This window comes from Melospiza melodia, chromosome 2 (genome assembly GCF_035770615.1).
Source record: "Melospiza melodia melodia isolate bMelMel2 chromosome 2, bMelMel2.pri, whole genome shotgun sequence".
NCBI classification, from domain to species: domain Eukaryota; kingdom Metazoa; phylum Chordata; class Aves; order Passeriformes; family Passerellidae; genus Melospiza; species Melospiza melodia.
Genome location: NC_086195.1, coordinates 88,183,597 through 88,208,069, shown reverse-complemented (window position 1 = coordinate 88,208,069; position 24,473 = coordinate 88,183,597). Strand labels below are relative to the sequence as shown.

The 24,473-nt window shown below is 41.0% G+C and overlaps 1 protein-coding gene across 1 annotated transcript; it reads left to right on the top strand.

Annotated features, from left to right (window-relative positions):
- Positions 1-356: 356 nt before the first annotated feature.
- MRPS31 (mitochondrial ribosomal protein S31) lies at positions 357-20,202 on the top strand. The gene is made up of 7 exons (XM_063149226.1): positions 357-438; positions 2,632-2,919; positions 3,593-3,742; positions 8,145-8,288; positions 10,508-10,581; positions 14,820-14,963; positions 19,879-20,202. The coding sequence occupies exons 1-7, from the start codon at positions 362-364 to the stop codon at positions 20,088-20,090; spliced, it is 1,089 nt and encodes a 362-aa protein (XP_063005296.1). The 5' UTR covers positions 357-361; the 3' UTR covers positions 20,091-20,202.
- The last annotated feature ends 4,271 nt before the right edge of the window (positions 20,203-24,473 follow it).

The following is a 24,473-nucleotide window of genomic DNA, read 5'->3' as shown; positions in this document are numbered from 1 at the left end:
TCACACAGGGCAGATGAAGTGAAGGCTTGGGGACATTTTTGGAGCGTGTTTCGGAAAGATGTGAGCCCTAATGTCTCTCTGGGCAGAGCGGAGCCCAGAGCTGGGCACAGCACTCCAGATGCGGCCTCAGCAGGGCTGAGCACAGCAGGACGTGCTGGCAGCGCTCTCCTCACACCCGAGCTCCCGGCGCCGAGGCCCAGGCCGTGAGGGAGCGCGCGGCCGGGCCGGGCCGGCTGTGCCGGGAGCGGGGCGGGGCGGAGCCGGCCGGAACGCTGCTGCGCGGAACGCCCGTGCGTGGCGGCTGTTGCCGGCCGGCGGACGGGCGGGGAGCGCGGGCCGCAGGCGGCGGTGGCGGTGCGGGATGTGGGGCGGCGTGCGGGCCCGCGGCGGCGGGCTGGCGGCAAGGCTGCTCGGCACGGCCCACGGCAGGGCCCGCAGGTACCGGCCTCCCTGCACCCTCACCTGGCGGACGGCGCCGGCCGGGCATTGCCGTGAGGCCGAGCCGTGCCGTGCCTCGGGGCGCGGCCTTCAGAAGGACGGGGCTCACCTGTCCTGCCGGGGCCGGGTGGCCGGGACAGCGGTGGGCAGAAGGCAGCGGGGAGTGGAGGCGGGTGGAGGGGAGTGGCGTGGGCCGTGTTTCTCGTGGTGCTGCCCTTGCCGTCCTTCCCATCTTGGAGCGGTGTGAATGATCCGCGTGTGTGACCTGACCGTAGCTTTGCACCCGGTATCAGCAGAGCGGCGCTGCCTGCTGGGTGGTGTTGTTTCCGCACAAAGTGCGGACTAAGAGCCGTGTTTGGGAGTTCTTCGTTTTTACCTAAGTGTTGTAAGCTGCTTTTAATGACACCTCAGTTGTGCGTTCATTCATTGTTTTTGCACTTCAAAACTCCTCGATATTTTTGAACAAGCACCGGTGCTGTGATGGCCTCATGTTCAAAGCAGCTCGGGTTCTTTGGGAGCTGTGCGTGCTTTCCGAGGCCAAGCTCCCCAGCAGAAGGCAAATTGGATGGCAGGTGAAATACAGAGATGCAAACTGCAGTGTGCTGCCGGCTTTAAGTGCCTGAGGCTTTCAGCCTTGCTGTGCTTTGCTGCTGCTGTAGGCTAGGGTGAGGCTGAGAAGGTTGGAGTTGTTCAGCCTGGAGAAGACAAGGTTGCATGGAGACCTCATAGCAATCTTCCAGTGTCTGAAGGAGGCCCACAGGGAAGCTGGAGAGAGACTTTTCTTCAGGAATATGGGTACAAATTGCATCAGGAATAATGGGTACAAATGGAAAGAGAGGAAATTTGGTATTACAAAGAAATGCTTGTGCTTGAGGGTTGTGAGATGCTGGGACAGATTGCCCAGGGAGGTTCTGGATGTCCCAGCCCTGGCAATGCTCAAGGCCTTGAGTGACCCAGTCTACTGGGAGGTGACATGGCCTATGGCAGGGAATGTTAGAGCTAGGTGATGTTTAAAGTCCCTTCCAAGCCTTTAACAATCTGTGATTTCTGAATGGTTACATAGTTTTAAAGAGCATGTGGCCTGAATTAACAAAAAAGGAGTTAGTCAAGGACCTTTGGGGAGCAGTGCAGTGTAAAACAGCAGGGCTCCTACCATCTTCTCAGTAATAAGGTTCTAAAGCTTTCCTTAAATTTTCTTGTTGCTTCTCAACATTGAAATTTAGATTTTAATGCTGACAATTTATCAAGTGCAGAATGACCTAAGTGTGATGCAGTGCCTGCTGAAACTGGCAGATTTTCCTTTTTTAGCCAGAGAGAGATGTGTGTGAGGAGGAGAGGTATGCCACAATTCCTTCAGATTTGTGGAGGTGTTTTAAGATCTATTGAAGTTTTTTTATTTTGAATCAGAATAAATATTAATTTTTTCCTTTCTGTAATTTAAAGGTGATTTTTAAACAAAGTTAGTAGGTGTGAATGTAAAGGTTTAAACACTGCCTTTTAGAATGTTATAGAGAACAGCTCTTTGAATTTTATGATAGTTTTTCTAGAGAATGCAGCTGTGTCTGTGTTGCAGAATTTCCTGAGCAGCTCCTTGCTGTCCCTGGCTTCTCATCCTCAGCTGCACTGTGTCAGTTTCAGCTTCTTTGCAGTCATGTGCTAAACTAAGCAGAGGAGCTATAACCCAAATAGCTTTCTGGTTTGGTTCTGGGTTAACTTGCAGCAGAATCCATGTTGCAGAGTAGGGGAATGTGATCTGTAGTAGTGCCACAAGTGTGAAAATGTGAGGTTATCTGTGTGTGTGTGTACAGTCATTTTTCAGGGAGTGATGTCTTTATTGAGAGATTCTCTCATATTAAGAGTTTTGGTGAGTTTTCTATAGTACCAATGAATTTAAGTGTCAGGTACCAGTAAATTCAAACTCTGTATTATTTCCTCCACAAATAAATGGTGTGCAAAGTTGTTTACTTTGTGTTTGTGATGAGGAAATCAGAAGTTATCGAGAGTTTGAAATGGTGTCTCAGCCCTTCTCGAATGTCAAAAGGTATCTGTTTGACATGTACTGAACATACTCAGGTTACACTCAGCTGGGCCTGGACAGTTGTAGCTATTGTTTTGGGGCTTTTGGTAGGTTTACAAAATTCAGCCTTGGACTCTGTTTTTAACTTCTGCTTCCTAACTTTGTGTATCATCTAGCAAACAGGAACTCTTCAGCACAAGCAGTCTGCTTTCTAAAGACAAAGATAAATCTGCTGCTTCCAAAGACAGCACACCTGAAGGGGCAGCAAAGAGGCAGGAGGATGGAGCAGAAACACCAAAGCAGCAGCTGTTAGACATTATTGGTGATATGAAGGTGGAGGTGAGCTACAGGAAGAAGCTCCAGCAATTAAAAGCCAGTGAGAGCAAGAAGCAAGCTGTGAGCAAGCTGGAAGGCCCGGACAGGGAAGGTTCTGTGCCTCAGGGAATTGCAGAAGACACCCAACGGTAAAGTATAACAAACTTTTCTTAGCCTGTTTTATCCTTATTTCAACTTTCTTTTTTTGATATTTAGGACAAATAAACCATTTCCAACAGTATAAAAGAATCTTGTAATGGAGTGTGGTGCAGAGTTGTAGACTAGAGTAAATCACAGGGGAGGATCTGAGCAAAAGGTGCTGTAGGCTGTGAACCTTATGCTGCCTTGTTCTGCATTGAGATTGTGGAAAAGTAGCACTAGCACCTGCCTGTGGAAAGTTATTTTAATGGGAGAAGGGAAATACTGTTCAGATAAAATACAGCAAAAGTGAGGAAAAAGAAAAAAAATTAAGAATGCCATAATGATTGTTGAGTCTTAGGAGCTGCTCCTGTCCACAGTGTGTTACATCATATTTATCATCCCACAGGTCTGTGCTGCCCGTGGTCTCCAGGCTGTGTGGTGGCACAGGGCTGCCATTTCACCAGGCTGGGGAGCAGGAGCTTGTCAGAGTCCTTCAGCATTTGATAATTAGGGCAATGTAGGGCAAACCTGCCTGTCCCACTGGCCACCCCCACTTGGGAAAATACCTGACGAGCTTCTGAGTTACTAAGATATGAAATGGCAGCGCAGAAATGACAATTTAAACATATTAAAGGCTTTTGTTTGGTTTTGTTTCTGTATCTGTTGTGTCTCTGTTTACAGTTTAAATCCAGAACTGGTGAAGGCTGCTTCTGCAGTTGCATCTTCCCTTCCACGCAACAAGAAACAGACAGAATCAGAGCTCCTTGCACAGCTAAGAAGACATGAAGAAACCACAGATAAACAGAAGAAGGGGGGCACTATTAACCTACGGTCTGTGTATTGATTGTTTTTCTCAATTACATCAGAAATTCCTATTTTGCAATGTCATCCTGAAGGTAACTGCCTTCTGTGTTGGGAAGGTGCCCCTAAAAGATACATTTGGACAGTATATCCTTAGGATTAATGAATATTGGTAACATTATTGATCTGGTTATACCAAACTCTAAATTTTGCCATCATCCTTCTAAAGTGGTTTTGCAGAAACAGAATTGTTTTCATGCCCAGGATCATTGCTTTCTTGGACAGGCTAGCAAAATAACAGCTCTTTTTGTGAGTTTGGTTGGTTTTTTTTTTTTTTTTTTTGCCACAAGCTTCCAGAATTCTCACACAATGGATGGATTTGTAGATGTTTCAGACGTTCTGTCTGGACTGGTGAATTTTCATGACAGCTCTGCAGAACTGAACTAGAGCAGCTCTGTTTATAGCCCCACCCTTCCTTTCAAAACTTTCCAGTCAACGCATGAAACTCATCTCTTGGCTTAACTCTGTTTCCAGTGTGGCTTTCAAACAGATGAGAAACATTTGTTTGGAAACTCAAACACTTGTGCATACAGCTCTTTTGGATGATGGTTAAAGGCAAATTTTTTTTCTTTTTTTTTTTCAGCTAGTATTCAAATACCTGCTGAGAAAATAAGGCATTAAATCCAGGTGAAATGCTGAACAACAGAAAATTGGATCTTTACCAAAATATGAACACGAAACCTTTCTTTATGTCTGTTTGCAGTACAAGCTGCTTATTTTATTCCATAAAAATGAATTTGCCCCAACTGAGGATCTAAGCTTGACCCATCTATTATCATCTGTAGGTTACATGTATTTCTGCTTGTAGGTGTCAGTAAAGGATCTGCTGGAATGATTGTCAGTGTTCTGCAAAAAGAGCTAATGATGTCTGTGGCTGATGTATGCCTGAGTGGAAATTAAGGTAGAAAGAGACAGATGCTTGCTAACAGGTTGAGTTAGGAGATTGCACAGACTGGGGTGTACAATGCTCAGTGAATGATTTCATTAAGCAAAATATCTGTTCTTCAGGTATAAGGACTGTGTATATAGAGGATATGTTTGTTAAACTGTTAATTACCAGGGAGTTTGTTCACTCTCTGTCACTGAGTTCTTTAGAAGGGCAGAGTACACAAATGTCTTTAACAGTGCTGTGGGCTGTGGGTGGCCAACTTAAATGTAATTCAAACCTTCTTGAGTACCCAGGGTGCTGGAGGAGCACAGAAATACTGCGTGAGCTAACACATGCAGTGCCCAGCCTGGAATGTGCTGGTTTCCCTTCCTTAGGGTGCACATGCTCTTGTTTAGGTGTGGTTTCCCTGCCTGCTGGCATCATAGGCTTTCTCCTCACCTATGGCACTTTTCCTGAAGCTCTGACCCAACTCTGGCTGCAGTGGAAGAAAGACAGTGACTAAGGAAGTCGTAGTCAAAGCAAAAATGTTTTTTCTCTTCAAAGAGAGTTTAAATTCTTCAGAAATTTAAAAGCTGCAGCTATATAGTGCCTCTGTATTTTTGATTGGTGGGTTAAGATGTGATATTACAATGTTTTATGACATGCTTTTGGATGAAGCACTATCGTTAGAAAAATGCATTTTTCTCAACCAGAACCAGCCTTTTTGGAATGTCATGGCTGCTCTGAGTTGGCAAGTTCTATTCCCTGAGGCAGCTTTGTGACCTAGCTTGTTTCTCCCAGCAAATACACTCCTCCTGCTGCCGCCATTTGCTGAAAAGTTTTAGTTTTCTTACTTGAGAGTTAGGTAGCAGGAACGCTTTATCAGTGGATGAGTTTTCCAGAAAGACCAGCAATTTATGCTGATTTTCATGACAAAAAACTTGGTAAAAGTAACCTTTTAGAGTTACTGTGGACCTCTTAGTTCTTTGAGATAAATACAGTACTCTCAGATTTTTGACTAGTATTTAAAAATGTTGATTTTACAAAGCCCAGCAGCCTCAGACTTGATTTGGTGTGATTTATGTTCCATGATACCTCTATCCACACAATGCATGAAGATGTTTTTAATATATTAGAAAGCATTCTCTTTTGTTCATGCATGATTATTTTGTGTTGAGTTTTGTTTGACAGTAAGAGAATACGTGCAATTGAACTTTCCCTTTATTTCTGTAAAGGTTTTACAATCAATATACTTACATATTTTAAAAGCCAATATATATTCCTTAGTTATTCACAATATTTAAAAGCAGGATACTTTCACAAGCAGCAGAGCTACATAGTGCTGAACTGCAAAAAACTGAATTCTGCTATTGTGATTTATTATATGAAATTTGTTGTATGTTGTCCAGATCTTTTGTACAAATTTTTTTTACCAGGATTGTGGCAAGACCTCCAGAGGTCACTGTTGTATGCAGTCATCTCATTGCCTTGTAGAAAGCACGGGGACAGGGCATTCACTAGGAGGGGAAAATATTAACGATAGAGGAATTTATTTTCCTCAGTGTGGGCTGAAGTTTCACTCAATGGAAATCACAACGGCACTGCACCAAAATAAAACCTGCAGCTCTACTATTTCAGCTTCTGTTTTGGATGAGCAAGAGTAGTAATTCAGAGCTTTGGTTAGAATATATCCAAAGCTCCTTGGGTCTCTGTTTTAAGTATTATAATTATTGGCTGATAATCAGGAAAGAGAGAGAGTCTGTGGTTGTTACAAAAGTCCTACCACTTCCCATGTCTGGAAGGCAGGTGTATGTAGGAATTTCAGTTTTTAATGTGTTGTAATGAGAGAATATATAATATCTAACCACTATCGGTACGCTGGGGTTGGAGTGTGACTTTTTAAACCTATATTTTTTCTTCAAAAGGCATTAAAAAAATCTTTGTGGTTGTACTTTTGTTAGTACAGTGCACTTTTCATGATGGAATGATGAATGTTGCTGCCAGAAATGTTCATGTGCCGATGGTGGGGGGACATCAGGATTTCCTAGCGAGGAACATGGTACCATTGACTGTGTGTTCTCATAGCTCAGTGGTGTAGTCTTTCCACATCTACAGGGCAAAACTGCAAGTAATTCAGGAAAGAGAGCAGCTCTGAGCAATCCTGACTTCCCTGAAGCACGGGAAAACACCAGCCTTTTAGGTCACAGCTGAGTCAAGCTGTTGGGCTCGGCTGTGTGTGGCTGACCTTAGGAATTATGTCCCTTTGACCCTTGTAAGTGTGTCAAGCCTCTGGCCCAACACCAGCTCACTAATGCCAGTAGCCACTTCACAGAGTAATTTCTAATGTGAGATATGCAACTAATCTGAGATTGCTTTTTATTTAAAACGAAAATGAAATTATTTTAAACTTGTTTTTAGATGCCTTTATTTCAGAGTAGGTACTGGAAGAGCTGTGCTTGTTCTGCCATTTGAAACCACATCTAAGACTGAAGAGAAATCATGCTGTGTTTCTGTGGCAATTAGCTTTCACAATTTTCCAGAAGTATTTCTTTCTTGTCAGTAAAATCTCTTTTGCCTTAAGCTGCCAAGAGCATAGTTTGAATTTCATTTGGATTTTCATGAAATGGGTAATGCACTGTTTTTGCCTTGGCCTATTTTTATATTTTGAGCCCATATTTATGTCTTGAAGCTTAAGTGCTGCAATTTGGGATGACTGTGTGTGACTGGAAGTGGTTGGGTGGAGAGGAGGCTAAGAGGAAGAGCTACCAGAGAGCTACCAGTGGAGTTACTGTGAAAGGAGCTCATGGGCAGGGGCAAAAGGGGGCTCTGATTTGCCCTTTGTGATTAGAATGAGCTGTGTATGGTGCTGGTGGAGATCAGAGCATTTGCTCTTCACGTATGATTTTCACTCCAGAATGACGAAGGAAGATGTGGTCTGTTAATGCTGTAATATGATTATGCAATGTAACAGATTGCAGTGGATCAGGAAAGGTGACCTACTTATTAGGGTGGCATGATTGGCCCATGTCAGCTGATGTGTGAAGGCAAGCTTCCTTTTGGTCTGCAGCAGCACAGCTCTGTCCCTGGGCAGTATTGGTTCCTGTCTAAAAAAATAGTGATTTTTGCCTATTTAAACCTATTTTTTGTATTCAGAGGAATTCCTCATTTGCTTAAGCAAAACATGCCTAGTACACTCTGTGAATATTAGTATACAGATATATGATTTTTTTTAGCTGAAAACTAAATACTTTAAAAGGAAGCATTCACTGTAGATTTAATAGGCTAAAGTAGCTCTTTTATACATGGAACGTAACAAATGGTTTAAAACAACAGCCTTGAATGTTTGATGGATTAAAGATGGGTGTATTTTGCGAGGAATGTAAAATTCTGTCTCCTGGAAGCTTATGAAACCAGTTGAGAGTAGAGTTTCTAGTTAATACATATGACAAACTTCCTTGCTTTGTCAGTCTGTTGAGTTTTTACATTTCATGTTTTCCATTTCAGCAATGTTATTTCAGAAATGGCAGTTAAAAGGCAATCCCCAGAGCAGTGGGGTGCGAGGCTGTCCGGTCGCATTTCCTTGCAGTTGGATGAGGATGGTCAAAGAACAAGGCCTGGAAGGTCATCAGCTCAGATGGACTCCAGAAGGTATTTTTCATGGTGTTCACCTCCAATAGAGGGAGCATGCAGTTACTTATGGATAATACTTTAAATTTACTTGTACTTATTAATGTTACAATACTTCAGAGCTTAAAGAAATTACTTAAATATTTTTCAAGATAAGTACTGTTAACATTGAAATAAATTGTGAGAACAAGATAGTTAATGGCAATCAACTAATCAAACAATGTGCATTTTCTTAATGTTACATTTTATAATTAAGCATACTTGGTGCTGAAATGTAACTGTTCTTTTGTTAACTGGATTTAACTAAATTATTTTCACCTATGCATAATACAATATTATGTCACTTTCTTTACTTCTTGGGAAGTGGAGGTTTTGAAAGCTTGCTTTCCTCCTCTACAAAACTTGATCATGTTCTATGTTTAGAAAAATTTCATCCATTCTGTTGGGATTTTAAAGATATATTAAAGTTGGTCCATTTATTTATTACCACTTCATTCTGTAATTGATTTATTTGTTATCTGTGATGTTATAATTGTCTATGAAATTAACTTTATAATTTACATGTGATTTCAGGGTACTCCTTAAGTGTATTTTGCTCCTGTATTATGTGGCCACTCTTGTGAATTAAGGAGTGCTCTTATATTTTTGGTTTACTCCTGTAAGCTGTACTTTTACTCCTGTAAGCTGTACTTTTTTTGCCTGTAGTCTTTGGATTTTCCCATGGCAGCTCATCATTGCGTTCCTTCTCCATGTATTCTTTCCATAGCAGTTTTTTAGTAAGATTAACTCCTCTTGTTTTTAATTTACTTTGTAAATTAATCTCTGTTTGGGAGGTTTAGAGCCTGAAAATGGAGGGAATAATTTGTGTTTAGATAGATCGTGGTGAAGATAGAATTTGGGTAACAAAAGAAAAGAAAAGCATGAGTTCCTGGGTGAGTAGATGTACAGTATTCTGTGTATAGTGCAACTGTGCTTGGTATATAACTTCAGAAACAGCACCTTAAAATAGTTTTTAAAATCCCTGTAGTGAGTAAACTGTCTCCAGTTTCAGGCCTGAGTTCCCTCCTGCATACCTGAATATCTCATGTATTTGCTTGTCAACTGATAGTAGGAAAATAATGGGTTAGGAAGAATACCTAACTTTGAGTCTAGTTAGTACATTGCAGTGAAACGAGTGATGTTGCTTTATAGTAATTTAAACTTGTAACTTTAAAATAAACTTTCTTCCAACACATGCAATGTATCTTTGGCCATTGTCATTGGGAGTTACACACAGATTGGAAAATATAATCCTGAATCAACATTCTTTCAAGGCTCTGTAACTAAATTGTTGTGTGCTGAAATAGCTCCAGGGTAGTTTCATCACTAAAAAGTAATATGACAAGAGCAGGTTTGCAGAAGTAGTTGAGGCCATTAGAAATCTCCAGTAAATCCAGAAGGGTAGAATTTTAAGGTCAGAAAGGATAAATCTTGCCAGGGTAACTGTGGATATGTAATAACAAAAATGAAAAAACTGTTGGAATTTCATTGGAAACCTGGAAGATAATATGATTAAAAACATAGTTGATACTAAAGACATTGGAGTTTTTTTGTTTTCATATATAAGAATTTGACTACATGTTGAACTCTTGTATTTTTTTTTTTTAATATAAGCTTATGGTAATGATAAGTGTGATTGAAAATAGAGGGTCAGAGTGAAATATTTGTATATTCAGAAGAGTGAGCACCAGGGTGATGCTATTGAAAACATATTCCTATGGCAGAGAAGGTGGCTGTGTGATCTTCCAAAAGGGCTATTTATGTCATAAAGCAGGAATTATTTGATTTAGCTGTTGCCTTTGCTGTTCCTGAATTGCGCAATATTTTTTTTACAGGGAAAAAACCCAAGTCTTCAGATAATCACAACTTTGTAAAATCACTTAAGTGCAGTGGTTTGATGCTGTTTACCTTTTTTTCAGATTCCTAAATATTCCAGTTAAAATTGACTGCAAATATAGTGCTTGATTTATGCTCCTCCTTTCACATGGAAATGTTTTGAGAAGCTCTGTTTAAGACAAATAGTAAAGCCATAAACACTCTCTGATTAAGAGCCTGAAGATTTAGTGAAAATAGCTATCTTTTTTTTTGTCTCCAGAGATCTGTTAGTTCATGAAAATATTTTGTGCTATTTAATTTGTTATCTGGCAATGTTGTAAGGTGTTGTGAAATACTAAATATCGGTTTTCTTTTTTTGTTTATAGAAGTCTCAAAGTAGGAAAGAGGCTTAATATATTCACTAAGGCTTCTACAGAACCAGAGCATGCACTGAAAACAGGTTAGTGGAAATTCAGTAATGAAAAATGCAGTGAGGCTAAGTTGTGCATTTTTAGAATATCAAGAGATTTGTTTTTATGAGGAGACATGACCTGCTCACTTTCTGCTTTCAGTCTGATAAAAGAAATTACTACTTTGATGTAGCTCAGATTTTTACCAAGTGAAACTTCCATGCAATGTAATGAAATGTTTTCTGTGCTGATCAGGGCACTCTGTTAGTGAATATGAAGGGTATAACTGGCTTTTTGTCACAAAGGTCAGTCTTAATTCTGTGAGTTTAAAGCCAGCCTGGAGGATGGGTGTATGTTGGCTCCAACTTATTTGGTCAAGTTGCAAGGAAATGTGAGGCTGTGATCCCAAGGAAGCAAGCATGCCCTGCAGGTGACTAAGTATAAGCAGGATAGTAGCAACCCAAGACTACACACTGGATTGCTGTGTGTGCTCTCTGGCCTTCTTTTGTTCAGTGTTCCAGATGGAGCTGGAAAGATCCCACTGGCAGCTGACAAATGACACCTTGCTTCACCTGTTGTAAAGTTCTTCATATCTGTTTAGAATCATAGAAAGTTTGGGTTGGAAGGGATCTTTAGAGGTTATCTGGTTCCAACCCCCCCTGCCATGAGCAGGTACTTCTTCCACTTGGTCAGGTTGCTCAGAGCCCCACCCAACCTGACCTTGAATGTTTCCAGAGATGGGGCATCTACCACCCTTCTGGACAACCTGTTCCACCACCCTCATTGGAACAATTTATTCCTTTTTTCTAGTCTTAATCTCCCTCTTCTGGTTTAAAGCCACTACTCCTTGTCCTGTTGCAATGGGCCCTACAAAAAAATTTTGTCTTCATTTCTCTTTCAAGCTCCCCTTAAGTATTGCAAAGATTGAATAAAGTCAACCCAGAGCCTTCTGTTCTCCATGAGGAACAACCCCAGCTCTCAGCCTTTCCTCCTAGGAGGGATGTTCCATCCCTCTAATCATCTTCATGGCCTTCCTCTGGACCTGCTCCAAGAGGTCTGTGTCCTTCCTGTGATGAGTACCCTGGAGCTGTTTGCAGCATTCTAGGTGGGGTCTCAGGAGAGCAGAGGGGAAGAACCTCTTCTCTCAACCTGTTGGCCATGCTTTGTTTTATTATTCTAGTTGGCTTTCTGGGCTGTGAATGCACATTGCTGGCTAATGTCCAGTTTTTTATCCACCAGTATCCCTAAATTCTTCTTGGCAGGACTCTGTCCTTTCATGAGCCTGTGTAGATGCTGGAGGTTGCCCCAAGCCAGGGGCAGCACCTTGCACTTGGCCTTGTTGAACCTCATGAGATTTCCATGAGGTCACTTCCTTGAGTTTGCCCTTGAGGTCCCTCTGGATGGCATCCTGTCCTTCACGTGTGTCAACTGCACCACTCAGCTTGGTGTCACCTGCAGACGTGCTGAGGGTGCACTCAACCCCTCTGTCAGTGGTGTGGATGAAGACACTGAACAATACCGGTCTCAGTGTGGATTCCTGAGCAACACAACTTTAATCTCCATCCAGGCATTGAGCTTTTGACCACTGAATGCATGGTCTGGATAGACCCTTGGAATGGCCCATGAACCCTGGACCATCTGGATGTGACCATCCAACCAGTTTCTTATCCACTAAATATACATGCCAAAACTCATGTGAGATAAAAGATACCAAAACTAAATTCAAAACAGGTGTGATACCTTCATATTCACTGCATGGCACAGCTGTGTGGGAACAGTCTTAACAGGGATAGCTTTCACTTATGAAGACTTGGCTTTACTACAGGCTGGGTTTGGCCAAGAGTGTGTGAATATGGGCAAGTCATATAAAGAATGTTGTCCCTCACTTTTCTTTGCGAACAGTGAGACTGCATTGTTAGTATTGATCTTCAAAATGCTGTTATTCTGAGGCCCTTTTAAAAAGCAGACTTGGTTCCAGTGTAGTGACTTAGACCTTTATGTAAAGTTAGTAGCAGCAGAAGAAATAGTACTCCTGTCTAAAATCTTACAAAATTATGAGTATTTGTTTCAGTTTCAAGAGTAGAACTGTAAGTTTTTGCCAGATTCTAACAGAGAAGTTTTTTATTTTTTTTTTACACTTGAAACTACAGGGAGATATTAATTTGATGACTTAATTTTTTAGTAAAATGTCAAATAGTGCCATTTCCATATTTTCAAGCAGCTGTGAACTTACTGAATACAGCCACCTCTATGAAAGCTGTTTATTAGAATGGGATTCAGTTTGCTGTGTTTTAAGACTGCCAATATTAAAATTGGTCCATTTTACATGTAAAACCCACAATGAATGATGTAGTGTTTGTTTTTAGCTGTCTTAACAAAAGTGGTGTTGAAAAAAATGGATTTTGAGTTGAATCAAATTTGCTCAGGTAAAAGGGTGAGAATATAAGATTTCTTTTTAGTAGGAACAGAATGCAGACACAGTGGCTCATCGTAGTCACCCCAGCTAAAGGCTGAGGTGCACTTTTTTTTAAAAACATAAAATTGGAATGTGTACAAATTGTTTCAGAGAGCAAGTGGACTTTATTGAATTTGTAATTAGAAGTTAATTAGTAAACTTCTTTCAGCTTTTTGTTTGGTGTTTCCTGTTTGATTCCAGGTAGCCTTGAGGAACTCTACAGTATATTTTAGACCAGGAAGCTGATTGCTTGGCTTACTGACTAAGCCTGATGACAAACATTTTTTTGGGCATTAACCTCGGGAAATACCAGTGTGATACTTGATACCTTGATTCATTTGTTTTCACTGTCTTGGTTCATATTTCAGGAGATAATGGGTTAAATTTTTTCTATACAATACAGAAAAGCAAGTTTTGTTTTAAGTATTGAATACTGACTTTGAAAACTTGAATGTTAACTGGAAATTGTCATCCTGAAAATACTCTTCATAACTGTTAATGTAAAATGCCAGTATTATTTTCTGCTTCATGAGGTGAAATTATAATCTTTATCACCTCTCCTGCAAGCTTGAAAAATGAGGTACTGCTTTCCTCTGTTAGAGGATGTATTAGTTTCTTTATGATGTGGACAACAGTTTCATTCTGGTATGGTTTCTCATGTTGTCTTGTAGCTGTATTTTATTCCTGTCTCCAGCCCTCAAATCAAAGTACTCAGCCTGGTAAAATAGTTCTGGAAATTTCCCTCTTAAGGAATAATTTGAATAATTGTATTCTGATTTAACACAAAGAACCCCTCTGAAAACACTTTTTTGTATGTAAAAATACTGTTTGCCCTTCCATTGTGTTTTCTCTTAAAGGAGGGGGGATTTTTTTAAATTCAGTTGAGCTGTAAGCCACTGAGCTGAAGATGAAATTATATCTTGGCCTCAAGTACTTAGACTCCGGAGTAGTAAAATAATAGGTTATTGGCTATAATCCACTCCAAGTGGACTGTAATACTTGAATTCACATAAAGATCTGTGTTCCAAGGATCTTAGGATGAATTGATAACAGAGGGAGGCAGGAAAACAAAGGGGAATGCAGCTTAGGCCAGCTCACTCGACAGCAGCCCAGGGCACTCCCAGAGGTCCCTCCCTGTCCTGTGGTAACAGCTTGTTCCCTTCAGTTCAGCGAAGCGCTTCAGTCTGGGCTCGTGACCAGCTCTCCTGGGTGGAGGGACAGGAACTCCTTGAGAAGAGTAACTGCTGCAATATGAGTGCACTTCGATTAAAAAAAAAAAAAAAGGCATCAGAAAAGATATATCCCTAAAGGAACTGTTTAACTTTGTGAAAAGAATAAGAAATCCTGGTTTCTCAGCTTGAGAGACAAAAACTGGCACACTTAGGAGCATTGGGGAAGGAATTGCCAGCCTTTGAGTTGAGTTGTTTCCCTGAAGGAGAATGTAGTTGTGAAGAACCTGAAAACTCCTGTAGAAGTAAGGGTCCTTTAGCACAGTGCACCAGTCAAGTTCAGAATTTGCTGTGTCCTCATTTTTTGAAAGACAAAACCAAAGAATGATTGTGGAAAAATTAAATTATTGCTTTATGTGAAAGATATAAAAATAAATATTCCTCTAGGTGTTCAGAATAGATTTTCATCAGACATTTGAGAACTTAATGAACTTTCTTGTTAACAGAGAAGTCTCATTTGAGAAAGGTGATGCTGGTATCTAAGGTAGAAAAATTTGCATGGCTGAAGTTATTAGTCTCTGTAAAGATTGGTGTTAAAGGACTTTGTCTTAGCTATTGAGAAGTGTTTGGTTGCTGACAAATCTTAACAAAATTTATTTTTTAGTATCTTCGCCAACAATTTGGGATCTGGAGTTTGCAAAGGAGGTTGCAGCAGTAACTGCACAGCCTCCCCGAAATGGTTTTGAGGAGATGATCCAGTGGACAAAAGAAGGAATACTGTGGGAGTTCCCAATTGACAATGAAGTTGGTATGTGCACCATGAGCTTTTATTATCTGTCTCAGTTTATCTTTTCTGAAAATTAGAGCATGTTTGACCTTTGACTGTTTTAACATAATGTTTCAGCTGTGAGTCATGCTTCTGATAGTAAACAAACATAACTCCCTGACTGTCCCAGATCAGAGATGCTTCAGATGAACTCATTCTGGCACTCTTCAGGTGAAGTCTTGCAGGTGGTTTGGCTGATCTGAGGGCTGGCTGCTGCCAAAAGGGGACGACTCCTTCCCTCCCCCCCTCCTCCCCCCATGATGTGTTTAACACCAAAAGGCAGTTCAAGTCTCTTACATAATACCTTTTACTCTGCATCTTTACTAAATTAAGCTCCTAGCAGAACTTGGCGAATCTTAAAACTGCTGTGCGTGTTTTATAATGCTGATTGTGTTCTTTGGTGTGGCTCTTGGACCAAGTCTCTTGCCAGATCCCGACCAGCTATCTGCCAGTTCCGTATCTGGGCAGGCCGAGTGTTAAACAGTTGTTTGCTCCCTTTGTTCTGTCTGTTTCATAAGAATAAACAGTCACAATATTCACTCACCCTGGGCATCTATGTTAATTAGGCATCTTTGTGCACAGTATTTTCTTTTATTACCATAAAAAAAGAGAAAGCTCTGTGTGAAGTTATGCCAGCAGAGAGAGTGAACATTAAGGAAGTGAAGAACAACTACACAGAGTGTGCAATATAGGAAAGAGGACTTCATAACTTCAGGGTGAGCTTGGCTGTGGGTTTTGGGGTTTTTTTAAAGACTTCAAAAACTTCAAACAAAACTGCTTTGTAATGATTCAGTCACTGAGAGCAAAACAGGTTAGTATCTGAAGCTGGGAGTCTTTGAAAATCTGTCCTATACTGAGTTGCAAATTGAATAATGTGCTTCATTGTTTCTTAATGTTTATTCTCATCCTATTTGGCAGTTTCTTCACAGAATTTAATCACTGCTCCCAGGATTGATCTGTTCCATCATGTTCCATCATGTAGAAATCCAAGTATACTCTAGTCATGTTTTTGCAAGCTTAAAACCACTGTGGCCAATGGTTTTTGTGTTGTTGTAATGTGGCTGGAACCCTGCTGTCTGGGGCCCTCAGTTGACAGTGTGTCTTTGGCGGGCCGTGGTTTCCCTGGGGCAGCCGTGCCGCTGGGACCGCGCTGTCTGGGATGAGGCGGCCAGCGGACAAAGAGCCTTTACATATAGTTAAAACAAGAATCTTGATTGATTTGTCCACAAAGACTAGTCATGTGGAAAATTCCAGTGGAGCCTTCCAAAACCTGTCACCTCTCAGGTTGAAATACCAAGTCAGTAAGACTGGCCTATCAGACTGCCAGCCACAGGCTGTTAACCACCTCAGGTGTGTCAAAGCACAGTTAAAAGCTCGAGAACCTTGCTCTGAGTATATCAACATGTTGTAATTTCAGTTTCTCTGCAAAATAAAGATGCCCCTTTCTGCTGTTAATTTTGCAGTTTTGTAACAGCCATTGCCCTCAACAGGAGGAGATTACTTCAGCTTGTTTTGTATCCAGAAATGTGTGTTTATTCTTCTATGCCAAAAACATGTGGCTTTAAAAATATAAGTGCAATTAAATTTTCTGTTGAGGAAGCACGTATACTCAGCTTTCAGCATTATGAAATCTTTTAAGGTTTTAAACCAAATATAAAACAGAAAGACAACCTCTGATAACTCTTTTCCTTGGCTCCAGAGTATCTCTGGTGTTCTCATTAGGGTGCTTCACCTAGGCACTGTACTGTGCTGTGTGGCACCAGGGCGAGGTCACCGTTTTTAAAATTATTTTTGTGCGAACATCTGGAGATGTGGCTGAACATACTGGCTTGCTGCAGTGGCCAGCAGCAGTCTTCCCCCCCACACCTTACTGCCCTGTTGTTTGCTTTTACCTGCATGCCCTTGTCCAATGCAGTTGAAGTCACTGTTAGGCAGAAAATTACCTTTTTTTTCTTTTCCCTCTCCATCTCTCCATCCTTTGAACAATTTTTACCAGTTTGGCATACCATTAGTATATCTTGCATAACATTGTTCTCACCACTCCTTCTTTTTGCTTGTCTCTCCTACTTTTAAGTAGCTTTAATGCTGCTCCATGATTGCCGTGGCAAAAAGTTGGGAAAGACAATTATTTGTGCCTCATTTATTATTTCTGTGCATTTATACCATAATGACTCAAAAAGCTGGAAAGGACAGAGCAGATTATAGGTGAGAATTTGCCTTAGCATCTCGTTATGAGGAGCAAATGCTTTTGGTGGGCCAGAGATTGTTACTGCACAAGTGATAGGAAGGTCTCAGAAAATTAATTCCTCAGTTGCTTCTGATGGCTTCTGCAGGCAAAAGTTCACCAAGTCCTGTTCTAGTTGCTCGTTAGCTGAGCTGCTGTTCCCAACAGAGAAATATTGGATCATCTTGCCAAGGGAGTTGGCAGAGTTGCACAACCATTGCGTCAGGGTTTCTTTACTATCTCTGTTCTAGGGACCTTCTGAAGAGCATGATTGATGTCATTGTAAAAATCCTGAAAGAATAGAATACTTTGTGTTGAAAGGGACCTTTAAAGATAATTTAATCCAAACCTTCTGCCATGGACAGGGACATTTTTTCACCATATCTGAATACTCAGTCGTCTTTATACCATGTCAGCAATGCTTGCTATAAGGGATGGACATCTGTGTCTGGATTGGCATCTTAAAGACAAGGTTGGTCATGTCTTGGAAGGATTAGTGTTTTAGCTAGAGGAATTCCCCAGACTTTCTGTTTGGTAGCATGTAGGGGGTTGGAAATAGGATATTGAGAGTAGGTGTCTTCTTGTTTTGATGTTGAAAAAGAAAATTCTCTAATTTAGACTTCTGCCATGCATATTGTTTCAAATTATGTTTATGAGGACAGTGCAAGAGAGGCTGAGGGACAGGCTGGCAGCAGGAGTCAGGGCTCGCTAGGGGTGAGGGAAGTCATTATCTCATCTAATCTGTTCCCACCAGAGGCTTCAGCTTCTGATGCTTTGGACAGTTGTGGTCTCCTTTTCTGTGATGCACACTTTACTTTTCTGAGGACTGAAATACGTGGTCTAACTGAAATATTTGGACTTAACACTTCATCCCCAAACCATAGACAGTCTTTGACAAACCGGAAAGTAGAATACATATGTAATATTTACTTATCACCTGCATTTTTGTGAGATTCTAAATCGCTTATTTTGGGTTAAAGATGAAAATTGGTGAAATTATTTATTAGATGAAATCTTTCCTGATACCCTGTATCTGTCTCCAGAAGAAGAGCATTCAGAAGGCCAAATTTTACTGTCAGCATTATTCAGATTCTTTAAGTAGTGATTTTGTTTGGTTTAGTTCTCTTGGATTTTTGAGACCAGTGAAAGTAAGGAAGTCTGGGAAAGGTTGTTAGTTTGTAAAAGCAACCAGTAGCATCCAGGTACAGTAAAATTCTATCTTCCCTTGGTGGGGGAAAGCCAGCATGGGTGGATAGTGGAAGGATCATCACTGCTTCTGTCTGTGGACATAGTTTTCCAACCACAGCAGAACTACACTTTCTGAAACTGACATGACCTGTTTTTTGTTATTTTAACTTTCAACATAAAGGAACAAGGACAGAGCTTCTGAAGAAGGAAATGTACTTTTTTTTTTCAAGAAACACAGAGATAAATGTGGTGTGCAACTGTGGTATTGATACACTCACACATTTCTAGGAAAAATACAGGTATTTCTCAGCTCCTTCAGCTATTGCAATACCTTAAGTTTAAAGCAGGAAAAAAGTAATGCAATCTTAACAAATGCAAGTGACCTTTTAGTGACTTCTCCATCACAGAGATGGACATCATTTCTTCTGAAACTGTAGAAGCTCTACCAAAGAAGGAAGCCTAGAACTTACGTGATTTAATTACCTCAGTTTTAATACCCCTGATTTAATTTTATCAAATAATTTAGAAAAACATGTACACCATACTCATGTGTTTGGTATAGGCTTCACATTTTTGTCATCTTGAAGTAGTGCAATATTTTTCTCTAATAACAGATTTTTATTTAAGGGTGCAAGCCAATTGGTATCAAATAAAAATTTCCATGTGTATCTAACTAACGAAAAATCTTTCATTACAAATCCCAGATTGCCTTTTGGTTTTTTGCCCCTTAAAATTAGGAACAGCAAAAGCAGCCTTTTTTCTATATGTAGGAATTTGTGTTCTGAGTCTCTACCATCATAGCATGAACAACAGCAAAAAAATCCACAGGATGAAGAACAAACGTTTGCCCTATCTCCAATAATCCCTTGTACCATGTCCTGTGGAGGCTTTTGAGTGCATCATCTTTGATGGCTGTGACTTAATAGCAGCTGGTGAGATACACCACACTTTTACATCATCATACACTCACACATTCAGAAAATGTCAGAAAACAAATTTCTGTGCCCATTTGATAGCAATAGGATGTTAAAAGCATGGCTTGCAAGGACATGTTTTTGTTAGCTGTTCAGTATTTGATACTTTATGAGGTTGCCTTATTTTTTCAAGACTAGTTTGTATTCTTTAATCCTCTGCAGAATTTAGGCAATCAGTGTTCTCTTGAAAAATTTATGAAGAAAGTGCCTGCAATCTAAAAGGTGGTACCAATGATGAATCAAAATTTTCTAGTATTGAAGAAACCGGATTTTAGCAAGAAGATTGATTTATGGTTATAATTATTCCTCCTACTTCCACCCCAGCACCAGGCTTTCATCAAGATTTCAAGCCAGAAATTTGATTTAAATATTACATATTCTTAGAAATGCAAGCAGAACCATTAATTTTACTAATTTAAGACTATTTTCAAACTATACTATTTTTACTTTGTTAAACTTGCTATTATATTATGATAACAACTTTGTCTTTCTTGCTTTGTCTTTCTGTCAGGGATGGAGGATGATGCTGAATTTCATGAACATATCTTTCTGGACAAACACCTCGAAGGCTTTCCCAAGGAAGGACCTATCCGCCACTTCATGGAACTAGTCGTCTGTGGGCTTTCAAAAAACCCATACCTCAGTGTTAAGCAGAAGGTTGAACATATTGAGTGGTTTCAGAAGTATTTTGAGGAAAAGAAGGAACTTCTTCAAGAGATTTGAGATTTGGGAAAGTGCTTACCCTTGAAATGAAGAAGTTATGTGTCAGTGCATAGTGATCATGTGGCCTGAAAGTTGTATTTTAAACAATAAACTCAAAGGTCGTCTTTTGTTACATGTGTGTCTGTGTGTGTGTGAATACTTTTGGCAGCAAAAGAAGGAGCTGAAAAGTATGGCTTTTGTAGAATGTGCATTTAAAATTTAGTTTATTGGAACTGTTTTCTAAATTTGAAACTAGTCTTTCAGCAGTACAAAATCCTAGGTCTAATTCCATGTCCTCCACCCTTTACAGCTGAACTGTATCTTGACAGGTTGGATCATCTTTGCCATTTTGAAAAGCTTGAAATGCTTTCATTTTGCTTATTTGTGAGCCACACTGGTGTTTGGATGGTATTAATCCTTTGTCCCCCCTTTCACTAACTATAATTATTGGTTCATTTTGAAGTTTTTGGTAATGACAAAGTGATTTGAATGGTATGCTTTTTGGTTCATGTGCTCAGTGAAAGGCTGTTATATTCCTGAAATGTGTGCACAGCATAACACTGGTGAGTTACGGAAAATAACAAGGGAGTGATGTTCTTAGGGTTTGCTGTTGAGACTGGTGCCACCAACAATGGCTTTAAACTCAAAGAGGTATGGTTGGCATTAGATGTTAGGGAGAAATTCTTTGCCTTGAGGGTGGTGCGGCACTGGCACAGGTTTCCCAGAGAAGCTGTGGATGCCCTGTCCCTGGAAATGTTCAAGGCCTAGATAGGATGGGGTTTGGAGCAGCCTGGTCTGGTGAAAGATGTCCCTGCCCATGGAAAAGGGGTTGGAACTAGATAATTTCTAAGGTCCCCTCCAACCCAAACCATTCTATGATTCTAAAGTTATTCTCCTACCATCCATACATCCATTCTGAGGCTTTTGACTAACTTCCCATCAGTATTGTTTAAAAAAGAGTCTGAATGTTAAGTAATACATAAAGTGCTGTTACACTAGAGCAAGCAGTTTTTTGATGACTTGGCTTGGAGCTGAGACCTTATCTTCTGCATCTGCAGGACTAGAAGGAGTTCTTGGCATTCCTGACAAGGAGAGTTGTTGCCTACAGATTACATGATGCCACTGCTATCTTCTGTCTAGTCCTGTGATGCTGCTGAAGCAGCTTCATATTTTCTAGATAATCCTTTATTCCAATTAAATGTGTATGGATTGAACTATTGCAAAGTATTTTACTTCAGTTATCTCTTGCTAAATTTTCATCCAGAACTACTCACTCATAATTCAGGATTCTGAGCGATCATCTTGCTGCTTAAATTTACTGAGCATTTCCAGCCCTTCATACTGTGTTCTTCCTTGTTCTCCCCAATCACATTAGCAACTGTTGGCCCTATAAATACACTCCTGTCTGTTTCCTTGTAACTCAAGCAGGAAGGAGGATTAATACAAAATTTGATAGATTGAAGGTAGAACACCAGCTTTGTATGCAAATTGATTTTTAAAATGAGGGTTACATGAAAGAGAATGAAAAATGAAGAGTTGGCCTTTTTCTATGAGTTGGAATATTGTTGCTGTGTTCTGCTCATCTCCAGGATGTGAATTTGCCCTTCTGGCAAAGGGAAAGGCTCAAGCTCTGGAAAGGAAAAGCAACTTTTTGACTTTCTGACTGTAAGAAAGATTCAAGTTTTGCAGAAATTTTTAGAGGCTTCCTGGCTTTGGAATGGAGAGAGTGAGAATTATATCAAAATATCTCCGTTTGGTACTATGATACTATAATAGTTTTAATTTTTGGTTCAATGCCCAGAAATGTTTTGCTTAAAAAATACTGTTCCCAAATTTCTACCAAAATGTAGCGCACAGCCTGCGTCCTGCTGTTTTCAAGCCTTTTCTAAAACAAGGTACAGTGACTTCGAAGTCAGTGCAGGATTTTAGAAATAGCTCCTCTCTTGTGTATTTGCCTGTAGTCTGTGTTTTGATGTGAAAGACAGGACTCTCACAAGCTGGAAGAGGTTCAGGAGTGCATGAACGTACTGGATTTCACCGCACTGGGAACGAGGTGAATGTTATCATTTAAACAGATTCATTAGGAGGTCAGTACTTGGGTAAGCTCTTAACAAGAGCTCTTGATGCTTAGGGTCTTTAGAAAGCTGTAGTAATTCCTACTTAGGTGCTTAAATATAGATTTGAGTGTTAATACTAGGCAACAGGATTTGAATAATGAGACCTAGCTGCCCATATGTATGGAGGCTTCTGGGACTGCTCAAGGCAAATTATGAGAGCCCAAGTGGCAGGACTTTTATGTGTGGGGATTTTTGGGGTGTACACAGCTTGGTAATAGGCTTTGCTGCCTTTTCAAGCATTGCTTACAGATTAGTCACTTTCAAGCATGAAAATTCCCCATTTCTTTTGAATCCCAAAGGATAAAAGCTGTCTGCGTTCAGAGTGGAGCCAGTGTTGCAGCTAGTGATTCCCACTCTGGAGTCATTTGGACTTTTCTTGGTATGATTGGTTTTCCCCTCTCTTGGAACTGGTTAGGTGATGCTATGTGGTAACTTAATGTGCTCAGCATTAGCATCTGTGCCAGGTAAAATAGCATTTGTTACATTCTGCACTCTTCCATTTCCATCTTTATGCATGAAGCTGAAGTCTTGTAATGTGCTGCTAATGCTGTGCCTCCTTGGAAAGGAAAGTTGTCTGGCTTTGGTGGGGAGCTGGGGTTGACACTGCCCTGAGAAAAGCAAGAGGATGGAGCAGACTGGCCCAGAGCCATAATTGTGGGGAACGTTGTCCATGTGCAATTTTGGAGTGACAGTTCCTCCTCTTGGTGACTCAGTGGGTGCATAGCAGGAGGGTTTTTGTTGAGTGGAGATGGCTGCGTTACTGGGAACTTGTAGGCAAAGGCTAAAGAGGTTCATTGCTGGAGTGGCTGTTGTCAGAACTGTGAATGACAGTCATGGCTTCCCCAGCCTGCATGCTGCACTGTGAGAAGTCTTTTTCCCTGCTCTCTGTTATGTTCAAGTAGTCTCCATTTTCCACCTGTCTGGTAGCTACTCCAGCACTTCCAGAGGGTCTCTGGTCATCTTGGAGGAGATGGAGCATTTGCTACTAGATGGTAGTAAGAAAAAGCTGGAGGAACAGTTGTGTGGTTGGATTGTGAGATTATCTGTGCTGGGATTCCAGCTCTTGGTGTTAACCTTGCTAAGGAATTTCACTGCAGCATTACTGAGGCTTGCACTCCTTGAACACTTACCTGAGCACTGGAAGAAAGTAGGCAGTGGCTTAATTAAACCCTTTGGACTTGGAAAAAGGGGCTAAAATGAATGGAGTGAATATGGAGGAAAATCTTGCACAGGTTCCTAAACTGCAGGCAGATTTTTCTTTACCCATGCATGTATTTGAGATGAAGAGGAGCATCAAAGGAGTCCTTGAGTGCTACTTAGGTCCATTTTTTTCAGCACTTACAGAGATAATAAAATTTCAGCATGAAAATAAGTCTTCATCAGAAGCTTGTGCTTTGAGAACCCTGAAGCAGCAGTTATGTAAGAATGGCCACAGTATTGCTTTCAGTGGGGGTTTAAGAGTAAATAGTCTTGGTTTAGTTGGGCTTGTGAGGATCACTTAAAATTATGTCTGTGGACTGAGAACAATGACTTCTGAGGCTGCAGGACCTGGTTTTCACTGCAGGCACAGCTGCAGCTGCTTTGGAAAGTCCAGCTGCCTCTGTGCTAGTGTCCAGCAGGACATGGCGAGGGTGCAAATCCCACCCTGCCCAGTGGCTGTGGCATTTTGGTCTCAGGATCTCCACAAGATGTCAGTGTAGATTTATTGGATTAGATATAAAAATCCTTGTGCTGTTCCCTCTAATAGATTAAAGCAAAAACTGTTCTGAAGCTGCACAATAGGTTTGATTGTGCTCTGGAACGTGTTGCCTGTGGACGATGGAAGCGGCCAGCGCCGGCGTCGAGGGAGGAGGGTGAGTGCCACCCTGAAACGGGAGCAGAGCTCTTGGCTGAAACTGGCAACGCTTTGCTCACATCAGCGTGCCCTTATTCCCTTGGGGACAAGCTGCAGATGCACTAGTGCAATAAAGTACTCTATATTGTGCTCAAAGAAGAGCTGCAAGCCTGAGGAAAAACTTCCTCCCACCATCCAGGGTGGCAAGAAGGATGTGAGGATGGTTGGATCAAGTCATGTACTGGAGAAGTGTAACTGCTGCCTGGGTGGTATCCAAAGCTTACTTGGTTTCTTTCCATAGGAAAAGCGGACTTGCAATGTCCAACGAGCCGTGATCCTGCAGAGACTGGTACACAGCATCCAGCCGAAGGGAGTTCCCCTTGACCTTTTACCGCTTCTGCACAGCGGTCCCAGCGTAGCACAGGGGTGTTTGAGAGCCAGCCAGCTCTTCTC